Here is a 22,046-nt window from a genome sequence, read left to right as displayed (position 1 = left end):
CTGGAACCTCCTTCAATCTATTTCCATGACCCTAGGTGACTTCTGGAGTGCCCCTCAAGTCCTGCCTTTGAACATGATTCTAGATGTCCTCTGGAACTCCCCTCCAGTCCTACCTTTCCATGACTGTAGGCAGCCTCTGGAGCGCTCCTTGAACCCTACCTTTGAACATCTTCATAACTCTAGGTGATCTCTGGAGATCTCTTCCAGTCCTATTTTCCCATTATTCTAGATGTCTTTTGGAACTCCCCGAGTCCTACTTTTCTAGTCCTATTTTCCCATTACTATAGATGTCCTCTGGAACTCCCCTCCAGTCCTACCTTTCCATGACTGTAGGCAGCTTCTGGAGCACCCCTTGAACCCTACCTTTGAACATCTTCATAACTCTAGGTGATCTCTGGAGATCTCTTCCAGTCCTATTTTCCCATTATTCTAGATGTCCTTTGGAACTCCCCCTGAGTCCTACTTTTCCAGTCCTATTTTCTCATTACTATAGATGTCCTCTGGAACTCCCCTCCAGTCCTACATTTTCATGACTGTAGGCAGCCTCCAAAATGTGACGTTAGTCCAGATACAGAGTGAGAGGATGGTCAGTCACCACAGCCATTAAAGGCTTGGCAGAAGAGCCAGGCTGTCACCTTCTTCCTGAAGTAGAGATAGTCTTTGAGTTAGGCATAAGCTCAAACACATCAGAAGATGCTCTTAAAATGTCTTTTGTAAATGTAGAAACCAAAGCGTGTTGATAGGTAAGAGTGCAATTATTACCCTAGACTTTGAGGCCCTCTTATCATTATAATAATAAGCCTCAAGGGCCACAGAGCAAATAGCAGGTAACCAAGATTTACTGTTTTATTTTTAGATTTTGCTCACACCTTTTTCAGTAGTAGCTCAAGGTGAGTTGCATTCAGGTACTCTGGATATTTCTCTGTCCCAGGAGGGCTCACAATCTAAGTTTGTACCTGAGGCAATGGAGGGTTAAGTGACTTGCCCAAGATCACAAGGAGCAGCAGTGGGATTTGAACTGGCCACCTCTGGATTGTGCTCTAACCACTAGGCCACTCCTCCACTCCAGAATATTGCTATTCTTTGAGATTCTGCATGGAATCTTGTCACTCTTTAAGATTCCAGAATCTTCTTTATTTAGATTTTGCTCACACCTTTTTCAGTAGTAGCTCAAGCTGAGTTACATTCAGGTACTCTGGATATTTCTCTGTCCCAGGAGGGCTGACAATCTAAGTTTGTACCTGAGGCAATGGAGGGGTTAAGTGACTTGCCCAAGATCACAGGGAGCAGCAGTGGGATTTGAACCAGCCACCTCTGGATTGCAAGACCAGTGCTCTAACCACTATGCCACTCCTCCATGCCTCTTGTTAACACCAACAGGGTCTTGGGAAGCCCTGTTAAAATAGGATTAGGATGTGCTCTTATAAGAATAAGAGGGTGTTATAGAACAATCTACCTCACATATTCTTATTTCCATTACACCTGCTGTACTTCCTCCTCCCCCCTGACCAGCTGTGAGCAGGAACCGTCCTGCAAGGCCCTGCTGGTCTTTTCTGGGTCACTGAGAGAGAGCGAGACCATTATAGGTTCTGCAGGAAGTGTGTGCAGGTTATGAGCCGAAGGAGGGCAGCAGATGGGGTGAAGCATAAGGACACTGTTGACCTGTTTGCTATGAGAGCAAAAACCTCAAACTAAAACCATTCCGTGCAAGCAAGAATTTTTCCGCTCCACCCCCTCGTTCTTTCTCAGAGGCCGATGTATTAACGTGTGTGAGGCTTAGCACCTAGTTTCTGCCCTGTCAATTCAGGAGTTGGCCCATAACTTCGTAGACATCTGCCCGCTTCATTTAAATCTAATACTAATGAGGGCATGAGCTGGTTTAGGGAGCCTTTTACTATGACGCGCTCACATTTTTGGTGTGCGCTAAAATCGGGCATACGCTAAATGTTAAAGACACCCGTAGGAATGCACTGGCATCTCTAACGTTTAGCGTGCGCTCAATCTCAGCGCACGCCAAAAACATGAGCGTGCCTTAGTAAAAGGGGGGCTTACAGTGTTCTTGAAAAATACATTTGTTACATTTGTATCCCACATTTTCCCACCTATTTGTAGGCTCAATGTGGCTTACATTATACCGGAGAGGCGTTTGCAGACTCCGGTGTAAACAAATATAAAGTGATATTGTGGTAAGATAAAGTTCATGTGGCACAGCCACATTAGGGAATCCTACAATGGAAGATTTGTGTCATGTCCATTCAGGGCTTTTTTTGAGGGGGTACTAAGTATCGGCACCTTTTCCTTTGTCTGCTAAAATCAACCCATGGTAACCACGTTTTAATGAAAGAGCTCAGGCTCTACACACCAATTCTGCCTTGTCATAGATTCTGTGGGGGCCTGGCTATTGTGGGGTGGGTCCCTCAGTGATTTCCCTACCCCTGAAGGGTAGCCTGGCATTTGAGTACCGGCACCTTTTTTGCTAGAACAAATGCACCGTGTCCATTACGTACTTTAGTTTTGTTGTGTTGCAGAGATCAGGCATTGATGTTGGATTGGTAGGGTATGTCTACCAATCACGTTTCAAGTGAGTTGGCAAAAAGATGTTTCAGTGAACTGGCATATGGTACAGGGAGTGCCTCGGGGATCCCTCTTCTCACCCGTTTTGATGTTTAAGCGAGATGGGCAGCGTGCGTCACTCGCTGAAGATTAAACTTTTCTCATAATCAGAGGATCTAATACTTTCCCCTGTGACTAAGGATATTCAAGGTGCTTTTCCTTCATCTGTTTGATAAGATTTATAATTGAATACCAGAAATTGTAAATGAATCTAGATTAAACAAATATTCTTTGACTGGGCCATCCTTTCTTGCTGCTGTTTCCCTGTAGATGTGTTGTTATTTGGTTAGAGAATGCTAAACATACTTTTTGAGCCTTGTCAACTGACACTTTCTGCTGACATTATACCTGGGAATTCAATGCCAGGGCCATGGCCAGGCTTGGCCACTGAATTTCCTGGTGTACAGAGCCAGCCAAAATATAGCTGCCTGTACCAGAAATGCTTTGGAAATCGGGACGACGAGTGAGGTGATCAAATTTGCAGATGATACAGACGGACATTTTTCACTCAACGAATAGTTAAGCTCTGCAACTCTTTGCCGGAGGATGTGGTGACAGCGGTTAGCGTATCTGGGTTTAAAAAAAAAAAAGGGTTGGACAAATTCCTGGAGGAAAAGTCCATAGTCTGCTATTGAGACAGACATGGGAAGCAACTGCTTGCCCTGGGATTTGTAGTATGGAATGTTGTCACTCTTTAGGATTCCAGAATCTTGGTTCTTTGGGGTTCTACATGGAATGTTGCTACTCTGAGATTCTGCATGGAATCTTGTCATTCTTTAGGATACCTCCGACCCACCCCCATCCTCCCACCCTGTCAGACTGTCATAGTAATGCTTGAATGTTTTCACTTATATACACTGTCAGCTAGCACATTTGCTTATTTCCGATCTGACGAAGAAGGGCAACCTTTGAAAGCTAATCAAGAAATGTATTAAGTTATGTCCAATAAAAAAGGTATCATCTTATTTTCTTTTCCATGTTTTATTTTGTTTGATTTCTATTGATAACTTTAGGATTCCAGAATCTTGTTATTCTTTGGGGTTTCTACATGGAATGTTGCCACGATTTGGGTTTCTGCCGGGTACTTGTGACCTGGCTTGGCCACTGTTTGGAAAACAGGATACTTTGTCATTTGAGAAGATGGCAGGCTGCATTCCTTGAACCTCTGGCACAGTGTGTCAGGAAACGATGACCTTTGCCTGCCCAACCCCCCCCCCCCCCCTCAAACACACACACTATGGAAAAGGCTGAACACCACTTTTTCTGTTCTCAGCAGAAGGTAACGACAGTGGGGTTGCAATGTGTAGGTGGCTTTCACATCCTGGCCCATGGCTTTTGGGTTCCTCGGTCACGCACACACGTGATAGGTGCCTGGCCTCATTTCAGGCTGTAAGCAGTAATTGTTTCAAGTTACCCTTCCTGAGGGCTGGAAAGCCTGGGTCATTCTGTGGCCAAGGCAGAACTGAACTATGGTGCCCATGCAGCTTCTTGCCAGTGTCAGGATACTGCAGAATGGATCTAGCAGAGGAATACCAAGCTGTGTTACTTCACCAATGAATAACAATGCCCCTGCGACAGCCTTGTTATCCTCTACCAGGCCAGTCCTGCACAGTCTGAGCTCCTTCCTTCGTTAAATTGTTTCTATAAAACATTCTCTTCCTCAGACAAGCAATGCTTCAAGTACAAACAGATTGTAAACCCTCTCAGGACAGGGAATATATCCATTCTAACTTAATGTGACTCACCTTGAACTGCTGAGAAAGGCCGAGTTAAATGCAAAAGGTGTAGGTCATAAAGGATGTTACGCCCAAGATAAAACTGTACGTAATGTTTTGCTATAAACGTTCTAATAAAAGAAAATATATAAAAACGACACAGTAATAAAATACAGTTTAGCTCCTAACCTCCCCACCCATAACCAATCCCTGCTTTGATGAATAACCTTTAGGGACAGCCAGTCAGTTCAATATACACAGCCAGGAAACCTGCCATTTACAGGTATCAGACCCTTGTAATGTTTAACTTCAGCTTATGCTCATAAAACTCGTTAACCTAGGGGGCATGCAATGAAGCTACAAAGTAGTAAATTTAAAACGAATTGGAGAAAATGTTTCTTCACTCAACGTGTAATTAAACTCCAGAATTCGTTGCCAGAGAATGTGGTAAAAGCAGGTAGCTTAGCGGGGTTTAAAAAAAAAAAGGGTTTGGCCGGCTTCCTAAAAGGAAAAGTCCATAAGCCATTATTAAAACAGACTTGGTGAAAATCTATACTGCTTATTTCTAGGAGAAAGCAGCATAAACAATGTATTGTTGTTTTGGGATCTTGCCGGGGACTTGTGACCTGGTTTGGCCACTGTTGGAAACAGGACGCTGGGCTTGATGGACCTTCGGTCTGTCCCAGTATGGCAACACTTATGTAACCTCTGTCTACTGAAGCTTCCTGGGTGACAGGGACAACGTGACTCACTTTGGACAGAGCTGTACTATAAATTATTACTAACTGATGGATCTGGGACCAAACATACTGCGTGTGTTCCCGCTGAGCAGGAGACCAGATAGGTCTAAGATGCTGATGTACATCACAGTGTCTGAGAAGGTGGAGTAGGTGTCCACAGGGACCTGTTCCCACCAAGGTCAAAGTGTTCTAGACTGTAGGTCTGTCCAAGCAACCCCCTGCTTGTACATTTTTGCCACACACACACACCTTTTCCATGTACACAAAGTTTAGCTGCCTTTTTTTAAATTTATTTTTAATAAGGTTTGCTATAGTAGAAACTGTTTAAAAAATCACTGAAATGATCCACCTGGGGGGGCGTGTCAAGATGGCGGATTACTAGATGGACGCTCTGCCACGTCGCTGAGATCTTCCCTGGTGGATAAGATTTTTCCTACTGAGAAGTATTCTCTTTTAAGCTTTAAACATGCCTCACACCAAGAGGAAGGGGGTACTTAAGGGTTTACCGACGATTAACCCTAAAACTGCCCTTACCCAGACGACAATGGACAGATTCGCCACTAGCACTCCTCGTCAAATCCACCAGATTATTCCTAACGCCCCCATAACCTCTAGATTGGTGGTCTAAGAAAGAGTATTGATTTTTTCTTTTCTCTTTTATTTTAAAGGAGATGATATTGTATATTTTTTGAAATTATATGTTCTGTTTTTCTTTAGCAAGAATTTATCTTGTATTATACTGAAATTATAAATAAATAAATTAAAAAAAAAAATGATCCACCTGCATCCACAGAGTAAAATACACTTCCATCTGTGCTGAGTCATTCATTTGCTCCTTAAAAAGGGAAGAGACACCAGTGGTCCTCGGGATTGGTCAGCTCTGCCTGTTACATATAAGAGTCCCTGCTCTGAAGAGCTTACAGTCTAAACAAGACATACAGAGACAAGCCAGAGGTCAGTTTCTTCCTGCGAGAAACGACGACAGTAGCCTCTGGCCCAGAGCAGTCAGAACAGGGCTGTCACATCATCGTGCAGAGTCCGTGAGCTGCCAACCAACCCCTATTCACTTCAGGGCAATCTGGGTCTCTAACCCCAGCACTGACCTATACACACCCTTCTATTTGCCTCAAACCACACACCCTGCTAGTCAGGTTTTCCAAGGATGAATCTGCAGACCTTGAAAACCCGACTGGCTGGGCGTATCCCAAGAACTGGATTGAGAATCACTAGTGGAAGGTAAACATGTCTGGAGCATGATCTCTGTGGACAGCCTGAACCCCGAGTGGCTGTGGGGGTCACATGGAGAGATCTGGACCACAGCCAGGAAGCTTTAAAGCAGAAGAGCAACTCAAGAAGCTGTCAGTCAGTATAACTCCAACTCCAGTGTCTTCATAGAGGTGGAAATGTTACAGTCGTGCAAAGCATAAGCTTTTCTTTGTTTCCTGCATGATAAAACTTTTTTTGTTTTTAAAAATAAAAGCATTGTTTTTTTTCTCAACCGGTTGAAGTCCCGGTTAATTAATGACACAAGGAGACTTCACTGTCCCCCAAAGCATCCAAGCACCACTCCATTCTCCTTAGTGGTAAAACCTCAGTATAAGACATTTAAGGCTTCCCCCCCCCCCCCCTTAAGAACCCACAACAGCAGCATCAGCGCACCAGGAACCAGTCCTCGGAAAGAACTGAAGCCAGAGCCCTGGCCACAGAGTAATCAAGGCAGGGACTGCGTTCTCTTGCAATGGCGCATCTGAAGGATTCACCACAGAGGGTGTTGGGCAGGTGCCATCCACACCGCACCACAGCCTTCCTCAGAGGACACATGCATTACCCACTTGGCATTCGCACAATTAACATAGTTAAACCTTTAACAAGTAACTGAAGCAACACCCTCAGGCAGAGCTGTATAGCAACTGTTCAGTTCGGTAGATTATCTGAAAATATCAGGGGAAGATTTCTGCAGAGCTGTTGAGAAAAAAAAAATAAAATAAAGAATGGATCAGGGTGAAAAAATAACCTCCCCTGGAAAAGTTCATTCCCAGCCTTAATCATTGCATGCAGTCAATTAATACCTCTTATGGTGTAAGAGCGTTACCTCTGTAAGGAGCTGGATGAGAGAAACTTCTGAGGCAGCGCTCTTAGACCGAGAGATATCTTGCTAATAAATTATTAAAATATTTATTTCTCATTTATCGCAGCACTTCTCGGTGAATTATAAAGAATATCGCAAAAAAAAAAAAAAAAAAAGGTTTAACTAGAAAACATAGCGATTCTCATGCATTCGCAAATGATAAAAATCAGACGAAGGAAAAAGACTTCAATAACTGGAAGGCAGAATTAATCTTACTTTCTGCTTAAATCAACAGTTCTATATTTATCATTGACTAGTAAAAAAGGCCCGTTTCTGACACAAATGAAACGGGCACTAGCAAGGTTTTCCTCGGAGTGTGTATGTTTGAGAGAGTGTATGTGAGACTGACTGTGTGTGAGAGACAGAGTGAATGTGCGAGTGAGTGAGTGTGTGAGAGAGAGTCTGGGTGCGAGTGTGTCTGTGAGAGAGTGTGTGTGTGAGAATGAGAGTGTGTGCAAGTGCGTATGTGAGACACAGTGTGAGTGTGAGAGAGAGAGAGAGAGAGAGAGAGTGTGTTTCACACAGATACAGTGTGTGCGAGAGAGAGAGTGTGTGTGTGAGACACAGACTCTCTGTGAGACTGAGTGTATGAGACCAAGAGAGTGTGTGAGTGACTGTGTGACACATAGAGAGTGAATGCGATACAGTGTGAGACATAGAGTGTGTGAGTGACTGTGTGACACATAGAGAGTGAATGTGATACAGTGTGAGACATAGAGTGTGTGAGAGTGAGAGAGAGAAAGACACTGACTGTGAGAGAGAGAGAGTGTGTGTGAGAGAGATTGTGTGTGTGACAGACATACCTCCCCCCCCTCTCTGGTGTCAGGCCCCCCCTCCCTCCCTCTCTCTGGTGTCAGGCCCCCTCTCATTCCCTCTCTCTGGTGCCAGCCCCCCCCCCCCCCTCTCTCTCTCTGGTGTCTGAGCATTACTGTGCTCTAGGATCTGACAAATCCTATTTAATAGAATGCACCTCCAACATTCTGAAGCCGAGAAACCTCGTGTGGTTGGTCACTTCTGCTTGTGACGAACCCGGAAGTACGTGATGTCAATTCAGGAGATGGATGCAGTCAGCTTCAGAATGTTGGAGGTGCGTTTTATTATATAGGATCATAAAAGAATTATAAAGAACATACCCAGTAAAAATACATAAACGTGCATTAAAAATGCTAAAAACATACTCAGCACCTCAACACACCCCAGGCTTCTATAATTACATTATAGCTCAACCCCAAGGAACATAATAAAAGCTGCAAGTGGGTCAAGGACTCTGGCCACTACAGGCTTTTCATACCCAGATATTCAATACCAGAATGTCTGGAATAGCCTAGTGGTTAATGCAGTAGCCTGAAAACCTGTGAAATTGGGTTTGAATCAGCGGCATACCAAGGGAGGGGCGGTGGGGGCGGTCCGCCCCTGGTGCACACCGCTGGGGGGGGGGGGGGGGTGCAGTGAGCAGTCGCGCGCCTGTCGGCTCTGCTGGTTCCCTGCTCCTTCTGCCCCGGAACAGGTTACTTCCTGTTCCGGGGCGCAGGGAGCCAGCGGAGCCGAGAGCCGCACGGCTGCTCCCTGCATGCCAAAAATGCACCCGGGGGGTGTGGGGGGGGGTGTGGGGGGGTGCGCATCGGCAATCCACCCCGGGTGGCAGCCAACCTGGGATCGTCACTGGTTTGAATACTACTGCAGCTCCTTGTGACTCTGGACAAATCACTTAACCCTCCATTGCCCCAGGTACAATTAAGTACCTGGATAGACTATGTAAACCGCTTTGATTGTAATCACAGAAAGTCCGATCCCCTTCCCTAAAATGCAGCGACTGGGTAACAACGATATTCACACCAGTCTGTGGGTAACTACCTGGATAAAGTCAAGACAGACCTTTTGCAAGCTACCTGGTTAGCGGACTGAACAGTGCCGTTAACCACTGGGTAATCCCTGGCTCTGCCTGGACTCCTCTACCCCAGCACTGACCGGATTTTCAGCAGCATTAATTAAGACCCACTGAATACTGGGCTCAAGGTTTTCAGTTTTTCCCTGAAGGTAACCAGATCCATTTCCCTCTGCAACTCTAATGCTGTTTGGCAACCGGACAAAGCCTCTGCTACTGCGAAGATCTGAGACCACACTGTAGTTAGCCAGGCCTTTTTCTTGTGTATGCGATATCATTGTGGAGGAGTGGCCCAGTATTTAGAGCACCAGTCTTGCAATCCAGAGGTGGCCGGTTCAAAATCCCACTGCTGCTCCTTGTGATCTTGGGCAAGTCACTTAACCCTCCATTGCCTCAGGTACAAACTTAGATTGTCAGCCCTCCTGGGACAGAGAAATATCCAGAGTACCTGAATGTAACTCACCTTGAGCTACTACTGAAAAAGGTGTGAGCAAAATCTAAATAAATAAGATTCTGGAATCTTAAAGAGTGACAAGATTCCATGCAGAATATCAAAGAGTAGCGACATTCCATGTAGAACCCCAAAGAATAGCAAGATTCTGGAGTGGAGGAGTGGCCTAGTGGTTAGAGCACTGGTCAGTTCAAATCCCACTGCTGCTCCTTGTGATCTTGGGCAAGTCACTTAACCCTCAGTTGCCTCAGGTACAAACTTACATTGTGAGCCCTCCTGGGACAGAGAAACAGAAGCCTGCCCTTGCAGATCAACAGTGCGGCCGCGCAGGCTTCTGTTTCTGTGAGTCTGACGTCCTGCACGTACGTGCAGGACGTCAGACTCACAGAAGCAGAAGCCTGCGCGGCCGCATTGCTGATCTGCAAGGGCAGGCTTCTACATGGAACGTTGCTAATGGAGGAGTAGCCTAGTGGTTAGTGCAGTGGAACATGGAATGTTGCTATTATTGGTGATTCTACACGGAATGTTGCTAGTGGAGGAGTGGCCTAGTGGTTAGAGCACCGGTCTTGCAATCCAGAGGTGGCCGGTTCAAATCCCGCTGCTGCTCCTTGTGATCTTGGGCGAGTCACTTAACCCTCCATTGCCTCAGGTACAAACTTAGATTGTGAGCCCTCCTGGGACAGAGAAATATCCAGAGTACCTGAATGTAACTCAGGTACTTGAGCTGCTACTGAAAAAGGTGTGAGCAAAATCTAAATAATTAAATTGTTTGTGATTTGGTCACATACCTTTAGGATGCACAATGATCAAGTAGGTTATCAGCAACAAGAAGCCCCAGACAATTAAGAAAATCACAGATGCGAGGAGCATTCCCCAAATGACAGAACCTAAAAAGAAGAGGGAGGAAAAGGTTAGAGAAAGAATGAACATAGGTCAGGATAAGATAATGGTCCACTGATAGCAAATATGAGTTATCTTGTTGGGCAGACTGGATGGACCGTGCAGGTCTTTTTCTGCCGTCATCTACTATGTTACTGAGCCCAGCATCCCATCAACAGGGGCCACTGCAGGTCTCTTGGAAACAGGGGCGTAGCCAGACCTCAAAAGGGAGGGGGGGCCAGATCCCAAGGTGGGGGGGCACATTTTGGCCCGGCTCCCTACCCCCCACCCCCATGGCCGCCACCACTCTCCTACCGCCGCCAGCTAAAGCGTTTGTCCCGCTGTGGTCTCACATTGCCTGGCGAACTGTTCTGTTTTCAGTCGCTGTGCATGCTCAGTTTCATTAACTGACTGAAAACAGGACAGGGTGCCAGGCAATGTGAGACCAGCAAGGGGCAAATGCTTTAACTGGTGGGGGCTGGGGACCCCAGACCCCCATGGCCCCCCCATAGCTACGCCACTGCTTGGAAACATCTAGCAAATCCCAAAGGGATGACCCATTCCTTTTACTGCTGGGAGTGAGCAACAACAAGGCAGCCTCACCTCTGCCTGAGCCAATCAGAGCCTGCTTTTCGATTAAAATTTTTAATCATGGTTTAAAGATCTTTAATAGTGTGATTAATTTCCCACTGCACCTCCTTGTGACCCTGAGCAAACCACTCAACCCTCTATTGCCCCAGGAAGAAAATAAGTGCCTGTATAATGTATGTAAACTGCTTTCATTGCAACCACAGAAAAATGCTATATCAAACCCCATCCCCTTAATCCATGCTTATGTATATACTCTGTAACTTTGTTCTTTAGAATAGTCTCTACCATTTTGCCTGGCACCAATGGCAAGCTCACCAGTCTATAATTTCCCAGATCACATTTGGAACCCTTTTTAAAAAATTGGTGTTACATTGGCACCCCTCCAATCATCGGGTACCATGGATGATTTTAAAGATAAATTACATATTACTAACAATAGCTCTGCAAGTTCATTTTTCAATTCTATCAATACTCTGGGATGTATACCATCCGGTCCCGGCAATTTGCTACTCTTCAATTTGTCAAATTGCCCCATTACATCTTCCAGATTTACAGAGATTTGATTCAGTTTCTCTGACTCATCAGCATTGAATACCATTTCCGGCATCGGTATCTCTCCCACATCTTCCTCAGTGAAGCAAACAATTCATTTAATCTCTCAACTATGGCCTTGTCTTCCCCGAGTGCCCCTTTTAACCCTCAGTCATCTACATAAGTACATAAGTATTGCCATACTGGGAAAGACCAAAGGTCCATCGAGCCCAGCATCCTGTTTCCAACAGTGGCCAATCCAGGTCACAAATACCCGGCAAGATCCCGAAAATGTACAAAACATTTTATACTGCTTATCCCAGAAATAGTGGATTTTCCCCCAGTCCATTTAATAACGGTCTATGGACTTTTCCTTTAGGAAGCCGTCCAAACCTTTTATAAACTCCGCTAAGCTAACCGCTTTACCACATTCTCCAGCAACCAGAGTTTAATTATATGTTGAGTGAAGAAAAATTTTCTCCGATTCGTTTTAAATTTACTACATTGTAGCTTCATCGCATGCCCCCTAGTCCTAGCATTTTTGGAAAGTGTGAACAGACGCTTCACATCTACCCGTTCAACTCCACCAATTATTTTATAGACCTCTATCATATCTTCCCTCAGCCGCCTTTTCTCCAAGCTGAAGAGCCCTAGCCACTTTAGCCTTTCCTCATAGGGAAGTCGTCCCATCCCCTTTTATCATTTTCGTCGCCCTTCTCTAGCAGTCCAACGACCGCTAGTGGTTAGGGTGGTGGACTTTGGTCCTGGGGAACTGAGGAACTGAGTTCCATTCCCACTTCAGGCACAGGCAGCTCCTTGTGACTCTGGGCAAGTCACTTAACCCTCCATTGCCCCATGTAAGCCGCATTGAGCCTGCCATGAGTGGGAAAGCGCAGGGTACAAATGTAACAAAAATAAAATAGATACTATTGGACATTCTACATGGAATGTTGCTACTATTGGAGATTCTACATGGAATGTTGCTATTCCACTAGCAACATTCCATGTAGAAGGCTGCACAGGCTTCTGTTTCTGTGAGTCTGACGTCCTGCAGGACGTCAGACTCACAGAAGCAGAAGCCTGCGCGGCCACATTGGTGATCTGCAAGGGCCGACTTCTAGTGGAATAGCAACATTCCATGTAGAATCTCAAATAGTAGCAACAGTGGAGGAGTGGCCTAGTGGTTAGGGTGGTGGACTTTGGTCCTGGGGAACTTAGTTCAATTCCCACTTCAGGCACAGGCAGCTCCTTGTGACTCTGGGCAAGTCACTTAACCCTCCATTGCCCCATGTAAGCTGCATTGAGCCTGCCATGAGTGGGAAAGCGCAGGGTACAAATGTACCCCCCCCCCCTTTGCTTTTGCTGCATGCATATAATTTGGATACATTTCCTTTGAGCATTAGTGATCTAGTTTTGTGTGCTGTTCCAGCGGTATAGATTCTGCGCTGTTGGCTTTAGCGCAGGAGTTCTGAGCATCCGCTCCTGAGACAGAAACCCTCTTAATAGGCTCAACTTTATAGAAACGGTCTTGAGCCTTCTATAACTACTGTCCCCTTTTTTTTCTAGCTGCACAGCTCTCTTAACAGGGTCTCTCTCTCCTTCTCTGCTCATATCCAGCAGATTGCCAAGACCTGTCGTTTCTTTCCCACACCCTTGTCACTTCTTGTTTAGACTACTGCAATCTGCTTCTTGCTGGCCTCCCACTTAGTCACCTCTCCCCTCTCCAGTAGGTTCAAAACTCTGCTGCCCATCTCGTCTTCCGCCAGTGTCGCTTTACTCATACTACCCCTCTCCTCAAGACCCTTCACTGGCTCCCTATCCGTTTTCGCATCCTGTTCAAACTTCTTCTACTAACCTATAAATGTACTCACTCTGCTGCTCCCCAGTATCTCTCCACACTCGTCCTTCCCTACACCCCTTCCCGTGCACTCTGCTCCATGGATAAATCCTTCTTATCTGTTCCCTTCTCCACTACTGCCAACTCCAGACTTCCCGCCTTCTGTCTCGCTGCACCCTACGCCTGGAATAAACTTCCTGAGCCCCTACGTCTTTCCCCATCCTTGGCCACCTTTAAATCTAGACTGAAAGCCCACCTGTTTAACATTGCTTTTGACTCGTAACCACTCGTCTCCACCTACCCTCCTCTCCTCCTTCCTGTACACATTAATTGATTTGATTACTTTATTTTTTGTCTATTAGATTGTAAGCTCTTTGAGCAGGGACTGTCTTTCTTCTATGTTTGTGCAGCGCTGCGTACGCCTTGTAGCGCTATAGAAATGCTAAATAGTAGTAGTAGTAGTAACAAACAAAAAAAAAAATTATTTTACTGGTTTCTTGCTTCTAATATACCTAAAAGGTTTTTCTATGTTCTTATGCCTCCAATGCAATCTTCTTTTCAAAGTCTCTCTTTACCTTCCTTATCAGTGCTTTGCATTTGACTTGCCAATTCCTTACGAATAGCATCCTTTTTTTTGGTGAGAAAAACATATATGCATAGTTTCCACTCCTGCTACACCCCTAGCACCATCTCTTCCTTCCAAAGGTAAAATGTGTGTATTTTCCCAAAACCTAGCATACAGGTTTGGCAATAGCCTCGATTTCGGTCAGCAAAATGCTATTTCACCCAAATGAAGGGCTGTTTTCATTACGGCTTTGAGCAGTAAAAGAAAACTCATTGTGTATATATATTTGTCTGCGGTCTTTCAGGTGTGTTTGTCTAACCTGTAGGCATGTGTTCACTTGGGTCTTTGACAGTCTTTATTTGCTGGGTGTCCACATCCAGCCGGACCACAGCGCAGTGATGGGGGGAGCGAGGCCCCAGAGGAAAGGTCAACAGCAGGCATCGGTAGAGCCCCGCATCTTTCGGAAGGATGTGCCGCAGGGTGAGGCTGGCATTCTTTTCCTCATACCACCTATCCCCCACGGAAGCTCTCGTCACAAACGCCTCATTCTGCCGGTCCGCTCTGTCCTCGCCGTTCTTGAAGAACACCACCTCATCCTCCGCACCTTGCCGCACCCTCTGCCAAATCACCTTCTTGTCGCGGGGGGTCACGGAACTCTGCGAGAAGAAGCAAGGGAACAGAGCAGTATCTCCCTGCTGAACCCAAACATCAAAAGTAGCAAGATGACAACGCACGTGACCTTAGAAAAGAAAGCAAGAACATTGAGAGCGTTCTCCTCCTACACTTCCCCTCAAAAAAAAAAAAAAACCCCACACCTCAGTCCAACTATTCCTCCTTTTCCAGTCTTGAGGGCTCTGCCAATGACTGTCTCAAGAGGAGGGAAGAAGGACACAGCCAGGAGCCAACATTCTCTCTAATTTTCAATGGGCTGGGCGTGCAAAAGTTTTATTTTGTACTATTTTTTATTAAAACAAAAAGAAGTTCCCATGTTCATTAGCAAGTAGAATCCTGCAATTTCAAAAATATTAAAGCAATTGTTTTAACAACAAGCTATTTTAGCATTTAATTTATTTGAAACTAGTAAAACAGGCCCGTTTCTGACACAAATGAAACGGGCGCTAGCAAGGTTTTCCTCGGAGTGTGTATGTTTGAGAGAGTATGTGTGAGACTGTGTGTGAGAGAGAGAGAGTGAATGTGTGAGTGTGTGACAGAGAGTGAGAGTGGTGGGTGTGAGTGTGTCTCCTCTGTCCCCCCTCTAGCCACCCAGCGATTCTCCTCTCTCCCCTGCTCCCCCCTCCAGCCACCCACCGATGTTCTTCTCTTCCCTGCCCACCTCCAGCCACTCAGCGAGTCTCCTCTGTCCCCTGCTCCCCCTCCAGCCACCCAGCGAGTCTCCTCTGTCCCCTGCCCCCGCCTCCAGCCACCCAGCGATTGTCCTATCTCCCCTGCCCCCCCTCCAGCCACCCAACGAGTCTCCTCTGTCCCCTGCTCCCCCTCCAGCCACCCAGCGATTCTCCTGTGTCCCCTGCCCCCCTCTAGCCACCCAGCAATTCTCCTTTTTCCCTTGCGCCCCCTCCAGCCACCCAGCGATTCTCCTTTTTCCCTTGCCCCCCTCCAGCCACCCAGCGAATCTCCTGTCTCCCCTGCCCCCCTCCAGCCACCCAGCGAATCTCCTGTCTCCCCTGCTCCCCCTCCAGCCACTTCTCCACTTTCTATAAAACGCACCTCCAACATTCTGAAGCCGAGAAAGTGAAGCCTTGAATCATTCGTGTGCTCTGACCTGGGGGGGCATGGCGTTGCGGCGAGGGTGGCAAGACGAGAAAGTGAAGCCTTGAAGTATTTGTGCGCGCCAACCTGGGGGGGGGGGGCGTGCCGTTGCGGCAAGGGTGGAAGGGGCGGGGCCTTGACCTGCTGTTGTGCGGTTGGTCAGTGCTGCAGGTGACATACCCAGAACTACATGTCGTCAGTTCAGGAGATGGAACCTTACAGAGCGCACGAATGCTTCAAGGCTTCACTTTCTCGGCTTCAGAACGTTGCAGATCTCAGACATAAAGGAAGCAATAAGCGCAAGCAGGGCCAGTCTTAGACAGGGGTAACAGGGGTGGTCACACAGGGCCCTGTGCTCCTAGGGACCCCACATTTCTGGCACGTTTGTCCTCCTTACTCGGAACATCCTCTTACTCCATACCTTAATGTGCATCCACATTTCAGTAGAGAGCATCAGGCAGTGGCAGCGATTTTCATATCCCATCAGCTGCCGTGCCGCTTTCTACTAAAACACGGTGGATGCACATCAAGGTATGGGGGTACATAAGTATTGCCGTCCAAACTCCGCTAAGCTAACCGCCTTTACCACATTCTCTGGCAACGAATTCCAGAGTTTAATTACACCTTGAGTGAAGAAAGATTTTCTCCGATTCGTTTTAAATTTACTACATTGTAGCTTCATCACATGCCCCCTAGTCCTAGTATTTTTGGAAAGCATGAACAGACACTTCACACCCGTTCAACTCTACTCGTTATTTTATAGACCTCTATCATATCTCCCCTCAGCCAGTGAGGTGGGGTTCTGAGAGCTGTAAACCTCCTTTTACTCTGATAAATTATTACTTATGGTAGCGGGGGGGGGACTGAACTGGTCTGCAAAGGGCCCAACAATTGCTAAGACCGACCCTGAGCGAAAGCCTGGCCCTGGGCACTGTCTTGTGATTGTCCTGTCTGCTGTACCGGTTTCCTGAAGTTACAAATATGGGCTTTTAGTGACTCAGCATCCCAGAAAACACCCTCTCCGAAGAGTGTGTGGGCAGACATTTTTTCCCAGCTTCTCTTCCCGACTCAGAAAGTTAGCTGAACTGTTTGTAACGCGAGTACGACCACTTTACTTACCTTGGGCAGGGGCAGAAAGGAAGACGATCATTGCAAAAAATGGCAGGAGCAGCAAAGCAGAGGGAGCCATGACTAATCTCCAAAGTAGGAAAAACAGACTGATAGGATAAAAGGGGTTTTCCAAGGCAGGGAGTGAAAATCCTCTCCCCCAGCGCGCAGGGGAGCCTAATCCTTAAAGGTAAGCAGGAGCGCCACCTACTGAGCAAATAATTGCTGCTCCCCTGATTGTATCCCTGGCACCCTACACATTGGTGTAGCTGTACTGTTTATCGTTTGTGTTTAAGCACATTGGTGTAGTTGTACTGTTTATCGTTTATGTTTATTAACTTTTGTTATCCTGCCAGAGTTGCAATGCAAATCACAGTGGGCTGACAAATACAAATAGCTTCAACAGGAAAAGGCACTCCATAGTAAATAAAGGAAAGTAAAACCATCCATAACATACAATCAATTATGCTTAAACTATTCAAAAGCTAATACAGTAAAAGCAAGGGAGACGCTATGGAGAGTGGCATATTTCACTTTTCTGGTCAAGAAACTCTAATTCCCCTTCCTTCTCTTTACCTCAGTCTCTCTTCTTCCTTCCTGGTCACCCTCTGGTCCCTTCCCTCTGTCTCGTTCTCAAATTTCCTTCTCCCTTTCCCCTTTTAGATCCCCTTAGTGAAAACTGCTAAACTATTCCTTAAGCAAAAAATGAAAACCCAGGAGGTGCAACTAGGAAATGCAGCTTGGAGAGAAAAAAAAATGTAACTGAACAATTAAACCTTTCAACTCCTCCCCTCCCCCTTCCACGGTTTTTACACACAAAAAAAACATTTTTAAAATAAAACAATAAAAAGTAGTACTTAAGTTTCATCATCCAAAACTAAAATGATTTGGCCCGTACGGGGATCGAACCCGCGACCTTGGCGTTATTAGCACCACGCTCTAACCAACTGAGCTAACCGGCCCTTGTGGCTTTTTCGCTGCATCTAGGCTGGTTATAACACGATATAGATGAGATTCCTGTGAGCCTTTTAATTAGTCTTTAGTGGGAACCGAAATACGTATTTCTCATACCCGAAAGAGGCCACTACCCCCCTACTTTTACTCTGGAACTGCAATTGACAACATCAACGACAATTCCCCCCTCACCCCCTGCCGTACAGTTAGTCAGGAGCAGAACAGGGCAGCTGCTGCCCTGGAGACTGCATCCAAGAGTCTGGCAATCTGCTATAGTACTGGGAAGCACAAAATTGATGTAATTTATTTGTAGCATTTGCATCCCACATTTCCCCACCAATTTGCAGGCTCAGTGTGGCTTACATTTGCCGTAATGGCGGTTGCCATTACCGGGTAACAGAATTTACAAATGGTATTGCATTAAGGTGCATACATACATGGAACATGGCATATATGGAACAGATCATGGTATATGTATATACCATGTGCATACATACATGGTAAAGAAAAATAAATTATGATATTGCATGAAAGTTTCTGAGAATAAATTGGATTGTAACATACATTAGCTTCTGCTATTTCTAACGCTTTTACAAGGGAAACCTTGGCTTTTGATAGCAAAATGCTGCTGAAGGCACTGGTTTGAGATTATATGGGTTCAAATCTTACTGCTTCAAGGGAACATCCTCTAATTCTACTTTCCTCAAGACAAACATTTTTAAAAGGCTTGTACAGCTTTTGTCCATTTACCTGGATTCCAGGAAAACGGTTTTTAGAGCAGGATATAAATAATAAACTATTAATTTATTAATAAAAAGAACCTTCGCCATCTATACCCCATGAAAGAGAACTTTTGGAAAAATAATGTGTCTGAACAGTTAAATTTCTTAACTCTTCCTCAAGACAAAAAAAAAGACAGATGAAAAAACTGTGCTTATGTTTTAATATACAATTAAACAGGATGAACAAAGGCTTAGAGGGGTGATTCCAACAGTGGTCAGTCCAGGTCACAAATACCTAGCAGGATCCCTGAAAAGATCCAGCCCTTCTTTAACATCCCCAGGGATAAGCAGTGGCTTTTCTTAGTCTAAGTGGCTAATAATGATTTATGGACTTTTCCTCCAGAAACTTGTTCTCCGCACCCTTTTTATTCTTTCCAACCCGATGGAAAGCATTATACAAAAGGAGTTGTGATGAGATTGTCCGTCTGGGGGCAAACTAACAATTGGACAATACTTGGCATGTGGGGTAACTGATAAAAAGACATATCTAGCTCATAGGAACATAAATACTGGGACAGACCAAAGCTCCATCAAGCCCAGTATCCTGCTTCCAACAGTGGCCAATCCAAGTTAAAGTACCTGGCAAGATTCCTAAAGAGTAAAACAGGTTTTAAGCCACTTATTCCAGGAATAAGCAGTGGATATTCCAAATTCATTTTAATAATGGTTTATGGATTTTCCTTTTAAGAAGTGGACCAAACCTGCTCTGCTAAGCTAATTGGGCCAAAAATTGGCCAAATGGGACCGGGGTTTCAGAGAAATAAGCCCCCCCCCCCCTTAAAAAAAATGTCTCATGTGTTGTATGGAAGTTCCAGTTTCTGCAGCACAGTGAAACATAATAATTAGAGACCAGAATTAGGACAGAAAAAAATCCTGTCCATTAGAATAAGATGAAAAACATACTTAGGGTACAGGAGATTTTTCAGGTGGGGATGTAGCTCAGTGGTAGAGCGCATGCTTTGCATGTATGAGGCCCCGGGTTCGATCCCCGGCATCTCCAGGGCTTAATTTTGTTGAATGAGCCATAAACAAATATCTAGGTACAAATGGTCGAAATTTTCATCACAGCAGCTAATAAATTCCGAAAAGGAATGCAGATCAAGCCTGAGGATATCATTATGCCTCAGTTTACCGAATGGTGCAACCACTGTGCAGTACTTTCTCAGAAAAGATATAGCAGAACAGAAGGGTGACAACAATGATTACTTCATTGCATTATTTCTTGCCCACTATTCTAGTTCAATGCCCTTTTAAAATACATTACAAAAAAGGTGAACTTACTAACTAAAATGTTAAACACAGACAGAACCTACCCATCCACTCTTCTCAAGTATTTCTGAAACGACCATGTCTTCTCAACTCAATATAATTATCCCCTTAGGAATCCAAACATTTAGCAAGCAGAAACTCAGTCTGTTGTCCAAGAATAAAAGACTGTACTGAGGGCAGAGATTTTAACATCCTGCCAAATACAATGGGACTAATCCATTTTAAAACAATAACTTAAAAACTGCTCCTGCTTGAATTGACAGCTGGTGCAAACGAGCCAAAAATGGGGACACGGTTTCCCACCTTTTGATCCCCCTAAAACCAATCTAACCATTATAATCTGCAGAATTTGCAATCTAGCCGGCTACTTTGAGGCTATGCCTAAGTAAACAATATTATAGTAGTCAGATTGAGACAGTACAATGGTTCGAATCCCTTGTTTCTATGCTACCTATGCTGGAACTCTTTCTCCCCTCGAAATACATTCATCATTTTTTTTTTGGTGGGGTGGGGGGTTATTTCTCTGGAACCCTGGTCTGATTTGGTCAATTTTCAAACATAACACACTTTTTTGTATGACTTTTACCATCATAACAAGTTTTATTCCTGTTCCGTTAAATTTTTGGAGACTTATTTTACCCCAGACAAACAGACATTCTTTCTATCTTCTATTGTTTGCAATACATTTTATTGAATTTTAATATTATGGTGCAAGTTGTATTATTTTGAAATTAATAAAAAGGCAAAATATGGTAGGAAAGAAACATTTCCTAGGATCATTATATTTTTGTATCTGTCACACACACACACACACACACACACACACACTTTTTGTTAACTAAAATTTTAATTTTTTTGATTGACAAGAATCATGCACAGATATGCGCACACATATACATACAGACCCATATGCTTTATGAATAAAGATTTTAATATTGCAAGACAAGAACCATTGTTTCAAGTAAATATTGAATGGAATAAAATATAAAAATGAGAAAAATCAATTTCCTATTACTTACAGGTAAGAAAAGGCATAAACAAAAGGTATTCTGCGTTGGCCGGGAATCGAACCCGGGTCAACTGCTTGGAAGGCAGCTATGCTCACCACTATACCACCAACGCCTGCTGAACGTTCAACTTTCTAGTGGCAATACACATGATTTTTAAAAATTTCTCTGCTAAAAATTGCAGAGAAAGCGGTGAATCTCTTCCACTGTCTGTACCTGGAACTTGGGTCTTGACATGCCGTCTCTATGCCAATATGACTTTAAAGAGACCATGTGGAGGGAAGGTTTAGATATACTATAAAATAGCTGGATATATGGGAAGAAAGACTCGTTTATTTATTGCATTTGTATCCCACATTTTCCCACCTATTTGCAGGCTCAATGTGGCTTACATAGTTTTGTTAACATTGTCACCCAGGCCAATTAACTAGTTTCATCTCTGCTCTCTACCACTTTTGTATACCTGCCTAGTACATTCACCTACTTAAACTTCAAATACCAATTTCCCAACCCTCACCATGCTTTGTCTTTATGTCTTGTTCTTAGTTTTCTTCTTTGGAGGCCTGATCAAATTAAGTAGTGGGGTAGGGGACAGTTTTGGGAACTGGGCAAGTAGAGACCATAGTAGAAGTGTCTTTAAATAAAAAAGCAGACAAAAGATTGCAAATTATCACTGTCAACTGCTGAGCAACATGTAAATAGGAACAACAAACATAGTTTGAAATGTCTATTTGCAAATGCCAGAAGCCTAAGAAATAAGATGGGAGAGTTAGAATATATTGCACTAAATGAAAAATTAGATATAATAGGCATCTCTGAGACCTGGTGGAAGGTGGATAACCAGTGGGACACTGTCATACCGGGGTACAAATTATATCGTAGTGATAGGGTGGATCAAATTGGTGGAGGGGTAGCACAGAAGTGTAGCCAGGAGGGCACAGGGGAGCGAGAGTGGACTGCTGACAGCGCTGGTGCTTTATTTAAATAAGATCACATCAAAAAATAGGCCCTGGTGCACTCAGAATTCCATTTGGGGGAGCAGCCACTCCCCTGGTAGCCCAAGGAGGGCCTTGAATCAAATAGATTGAAAGGTCTGCAGGATACAGATCATATCTTGGAATCCCTATGGATTGAAATTCCATGTGTAAAAGGAAAAAGGATAGTGATAGGAGTGTACTACTGTCCGCCTGGCTAGGATGAACAGAAAGATGTAGAAATGTTATCA

At 44.7% G+C, this 22,046-nt stretch overlaps 1 protein-coding gene and 3 non-coding genes across 4 annotated transcripts; 1 reads left to right on the top strand and 3 right to left on the bottom strand.

The window, feature by feature from the left end:
• Window positions 1–6,057: 6,057 nt before the first annotated feature.
• LOC115457737 lies at window positions 6,058–16,917 on the bottom strand. Its single transcript, XM_030187303.1, has 4 exons — window positions 16,822–16,917; window positions 14,255–14,674; window positions 10,321–10,419; window positions 6,058–7,030 (listed from the first exon to the last, which is right to left on the bottom strand). The coding sequence occupies exons 1-4, from the start codon at window positions 16,889–16,891 to the stop codon at window positions 6,996–6,998; spliced, it is 624 nt and encodes a 207-aa protein (XP_030043163.1). The 5' UTR covers window positions 16,892–16,917; the 3' UTR covers window positions 6,058–6,995.
• Window positions 16,918–17,697: 780 nt separating this feature from the next.
• Window positions 17,698–17,771, bottom strand: TRNAI-AAU. The gene has a single exon. It is a non-coding gene; the product is annotated as a tRNA-Ile (tRNA).
• A 1,702-nt stretch (window positions 17,772–19,473) lies between these two features.
• Window positions 19,474–19,545, top strand: TRNAA-UGC. The gene has a single exon. It is a non-coding gene; the product is annotated as a tRNA-Ala (tRNA).
• A 1,319-nt stretch (window positions 19,546–20,864) lies between these two features.
• Window positions 20,865–20,936, bottom strand: TRNAG-UCC. Its single transcript has one exon. It is a non-coding gene; the product is annotated as a tRNA-Gly (tRNA).
• Window positions 20,937–22,046: the final 1,110 nt, after the last annotated feature.

Source organism: Microcaecilia unicolor, chromosome 14 (assembly GCF_901765095.1).
Source record: "Microcaecilia unicolor chromosome 14, aMicUni1.1, whole genome shotgun sequence".
NCBI lineage: Eukaryota > Metazoa > Chordata > Amphibia > Gymnophiona > Siphonopidae > Microcaecilia > Microcaecilia unicolor.
This window is presented reverse-complemented; position numbering and strand designations above follow the sequence as displayed.

Coding starts and splice junctions, on each gene's coding strand:
- LOC115457737 (XM_030187303.1), bottom strand. CDS start 16,891: ATGGCTCCCTCTGCTTTGCTGCTCCTGCCATTTTTTGCAATGATCGTC. Junction 14,675..16,821: donor CCTTTCTGCCCCTGCCCAAG/GTAAGTAAAGTG, acceptor TTCTTTTCTAAG/GTCACGTGCGTTGTCATCTT. Junction 7,031..10,320: donor GATCATTGTGCATCCTAAAG/GTATGTGACCAA, acceptor TTTTCTCAACAG/CTCTGCAGAAATCTTCCCCT.